The sequence below is a fragment of the Mus caroli genome, chromosome 5 (assembly GCF_900094665.2).
Source record: "Mus caroli chromosome 5, CAROLI_EIJ_v1.1, whole genome shotgun sequence".
NCBI classification, from domain to species: domain Eukaryota; kingdom Metazoa; phylum Chordata; class Mammalia; order Rodentia; family Muridae; genus Mus; species Mus caroli.
The window spans coordinates 91,285,982-91,290,176 of NC_034574.1; the positions used below are offsets into that span (position 1 = coordinate 91,285,982).

The window sequence follows — 4,195 nt, forward strand, 5'->3', positions numbered from 1 at the left end:
CTTGTGGAAATATCTTTAAGTTGTTTAAATTTCTATGCTTTCAAGATCATTTCACCAAAGAGCTTCTGACCGTGCGGTTTCTGACTGCGTGGTCAGTTTAATGAAGCATCCCTAAAAAACGTACAGCTACAATGGATCATGCTAGAACAATGAAGGTAGAAATAGTCCTTGATATCAGAGTGCCACAGTGTCAGGAATTCAAACATTCCTTAGCTGTTTTATTATCTCAAGAGGACGATAAAACCTTGGTGTGGGAGGATGGCAGCAACAGTGGTAACACCAAATGTAAGCGCAGCCAAATGTAAGCGCAGCCAAGCGCCCCCTAGACGAGCAGCGTGCAGTAGTGTGAGTTCCATTCTGAAGCCATGGCGACCACAGCTTCTCCTGTTCGGGTACATGGCTGGTCTCGTTTGAAATCTCTTTTACTACACCTTTCAACTTCAGTCAGCTTCCTTCTCTGTCTTCTCAGCTTCCTCCATCTTTCCTGTGCCCCTCCCTACTGTCCACCTCTCCCTCCATCCCACACAGAACTTGCGTTTCTTGCCTCCACAGTTTGGAAGACGCGACTACGGTTTCTAGGCTTTGTATCAATCCGTGTTCCTTACCACACGTTTATTTTTCTTCCTAATAAACAAACTTCTGTATTTGATTTTACACAGCTCTTTATAACCTATCTTTACATCCACATTCCCCTGTGAGAGAAAAGGACTTGTTATTTTTTGGGTTTGCTTTTTTTTTTTTAATATTTATTTATTTATTATATGTAAGTACACTGTAGCTGTCTTCAGACACTCTAGAAGAGGGAATCAGATCTCGTTACGGATGGTTGTGAGCCACCATGTGGTTGCTGGGATTTGAACTCCGGACCTTTGGAAGAGCAGTCGGGTGCTCTTACCCACTGAGCTATCTCACCAGCCCTTGGGTTTGCTTTTTTGCACCTGACACTTTGGCCAAGTCATTTAAACTCATCCTGTCTCCATATGGAGGATAACACCAATGCTGGTTTTCTAGTGAGTTTGTTGTTGTGATTAAATGAAATAATGGAGATTGTATGGTACTTAGAACAGGGCTGGTATGTGGTAAATTGAAATCAATTACCACACGGAAGCAAGTTTCATATTCTGTGGACCCCAGCGGCAGAAACTTTTTTTTTTTAAAGCTTTCTGTTGTGTTCAACACACCCAGAATAATGCCTCTGGGACAGAGAGGGGGTGGGTGGTAAGAGAGCACATGGCTGAAAGGTCAGGGTTCTGTAGGAATGATTAGCTGTCGGAAGGGAAGCTCAGGGGTTGGAGAAGTTCAGGATAGGGGGTGATGTGAGAGGAGCTAGGAGGAGCCTGGACGTCAGCTTGGACTTGAAACCAGGTACATGAGATGCCTAGAGGCCAGCTTGCCCTTCAGAATGCTAAAAGACACAAAAGGCACTTGTTCTCAGTTTCTTTTGGATCAGACAGTACAGAGACCTCTCCTCTCTACTTGTGATAATGTTTAAGCCACATAAAATTTTTTCCCCTCTATGCTTGGAGTTTAGTTTCTATAGCTTTCTAGATAATTATACAATATAAATTGTTGGTAGCCTGTTTCTTAAATAAAGATATAACTTACTGTGCAACTTGGGGTCTTAAATAGACCTGGTTTTACTTTGCCCCCCCCCCCCCGCAGAATCTGATTTGATTTCTACAAATGCTGAGATGATTGAGATGATTGTAAAGTCCCTTGGCATTACAGCAAGCATCTGTGCTTCTGGTGTGAAAACAGTTGTACAAGTCTGCTCTAAAGAGAAATGTTTCAGATTCAGTTTTATATGATAGTATTTTAAAGAAATGAGTAAATAGAAATATAAGTCACTGTCAGCGTCTCAATGGGACATATCATTCCATGATTAGGATTTCCCCACCTCCACCCAATTTTTTAAAGGACGTTCAAGGAGGCAAGATTTTTCAAGTAATTTTCAACTTACTGAAATTTAAATAACAAAAAGTAAAGGAACTGAAAGGCAGAAGGCAGGAGCAAAGGAGATCACTAAGGCTGCTTCGTTTGGGAAGTTTATAAATTGTTCCTGGCACACAAGTAACCATAACTTGCCTTTAAGTTGTAATTTATACAACTGATCACGTGTTATTTTGAAGCACCCAGCAAGACTATTTCCCCTAGATTTCTGGGATACTCTTCTGTCGAGGTTCTTATTGCAAACACTGAGCAGGCACATTTCGGACTTTGCTAAGGCTTTTACACCAAAAAAAGTTGGGTTTGCCCTGCAGGGCTGACCGCTCCCAGGGGTTAGAAGCCGCCCTGGGACCCGGTTGGGGCAGGGCCAGCCCAGCGCCCTCCGCCCCGCCCCCGCAACCGGCGCGCGTCCGGCCCGCCCACATCGGTTACTAGGGACGCGTCGGTGTAGCCGCGATGGATCAGGACGAGGGGCTGACGGCCGTGGACAATATTGTCACACAGTTCAACACCTATGAAGACTTCCTGGACTCTCAGATCACTACGGTCGACCTGTACTATCTGGAGGTAAGCGCGGGTCCGTCTTACTGGCCGCGGCGAGGCTTGGTCGCCCCCTGGTGGTGACTGCGCTCACCGCAGGCCTCTGACTTCGAGAGACTTCTCTGCAGGCTGCAGGAGTCCCCAGCCCTCCTACAAACGCTGGTGCGCAGCCCAGAGGCCGACTTGGTCGCAGTAAAGTGGTAACAAGGCATGAAACCAGGAGGACGCGTTGCTGTGTGCACCTGAGGGCAGGGCCGCGGGAGGACCCGGATGCTCGGGAAACCTTGGAGGGATCTGCAAGCTCCGAGCCCCTAACTCCCAACTGCAAATCTCACAGCCTGGGCTCAGGTTTTCAAAGGAGTCCATCTCCATATTCAGGACAAACAGAGCAAGCACCATTGGGGGTGGGGGTGGGGGGGGGGAAATCAACCCTAGAGAACTCTGGGAAGGACTTGAATTTGGCCAACTCCCCTCATTTCTCCTGTGCACAAGGCAGTTTATCATATAGACACCCCTCCACTGTATGAAAATAATCTTAGATGAAGAAAATTTGTCCCTTTTGAAATTATCTGTTAAAATAGTTGTAAGTGGTTTCTAACAAAACATGATTTTTAACAGCAACAGCAGCAATATCACCAAACAACCAAGCTTTTACGTTTATTAGATGGGTAACTTAAAGACCCATTTGTGTGTACGCACACATGCATAAAAAGTCAGTGGGCAACTTGGAATCGGTTCTGAACTTGTATTCTGTGGTGTCCAGGGAATGAACTCAAGTTTGGCAGCAAGCACCTTTTTCCTTAAGCTCTCCAGCTTAAGTCTTTTTCCTTAAGTCTCTCCAGCTGTTAGCCAATATTTTAAACCCACAGAAGTTGCTTTAAATCCTTGCATCTGAAATGAAGCCACTGAATTGATAATCACAATAGATGTTCCAAGAAGCTTGTGTAGAAAGAAGGGGAGGTAGGAAGAGAAAGGGTGAGTCCATCTTAATTATCTGACGGGCCAGAGGATGAGGAGCGCGGTTGGCGCTTGGTTGGCAGACCGGAAGTAGTGATGCGCCGAGGTTGAGGAGCGTGGTTGGCAGGACGGAAGTAGTGCGTCTCCATCCTCTGTTCTCTGTGTTCACTAAATAATGACAGAACACTAAAACAACGGCATTGCCATGGCAGCGAGTAACTTTAGCTTTGCTGAACTAATTAACAACTTTTATTCTATAAGTTAGCATCATCTAATAAAACCAACCAGTTCAGTGAGCGGAGAAATGATTGACAAGCTTCAGCAAAATTGCTAAGCTATGGGTTTTAGATCCTTTTCCAGTCATCTGCCCCTCTGATAAACACAGTCCTTCTCTTTAGTGGCTGCCTGCGGACTACCGGAAAAATAAAAGTTCCAGTTGAATTTCTTTTCTCAGGTAAGGGATGAAAGAGATGTTAAAATGATTTAAAGATTTCCCTAGATAATGGATTCCAGTCATGGATAAATTAATTACAGATATAAACGACATGAAGTTTTACTCAAAATATTTCTTTTTCCAATACTGAGAACATTTTGGGCTAAGGATATAGCTCGGTGGTAGAGTGCTCGCTGGTTTGCTTGAGGCCCTAGGTTTAATCCCCAGTACATACACACACCACACACACACACACACACACACACACACACATACCACACACACACACTCACACCACACACACCACACACACACACA

The 4,195-nt window shown here is 44.9% G+C and overlaps 1 protein-coding gene across 1 annotated transcript in view; it reads left to right on the forward strand.

The window, feature by feature from the left end:
* The first annotated feature begins 2,353 nt into the window (after positions 1-2,353).
* Cfap299 (cilia and flagella associated protein 299) overlaps positions 2,354-4,195 on the forward strand; it is a 477,978-nt gene continuing 476,136 nt past the window's right edge. Inside the window, exon 1 of the mRNA XM_021163887.1 lies at positions 2,354-2,514. Within this exon, the coding sequence (XP_021019546.1) occupies positions 2,404-2,514 (111 nt within the window). The 5' untranslated portion in view covers positions 2,354-2,403. The remainder of the gene's footprint in view (positions 2,515-4,195) is intronic.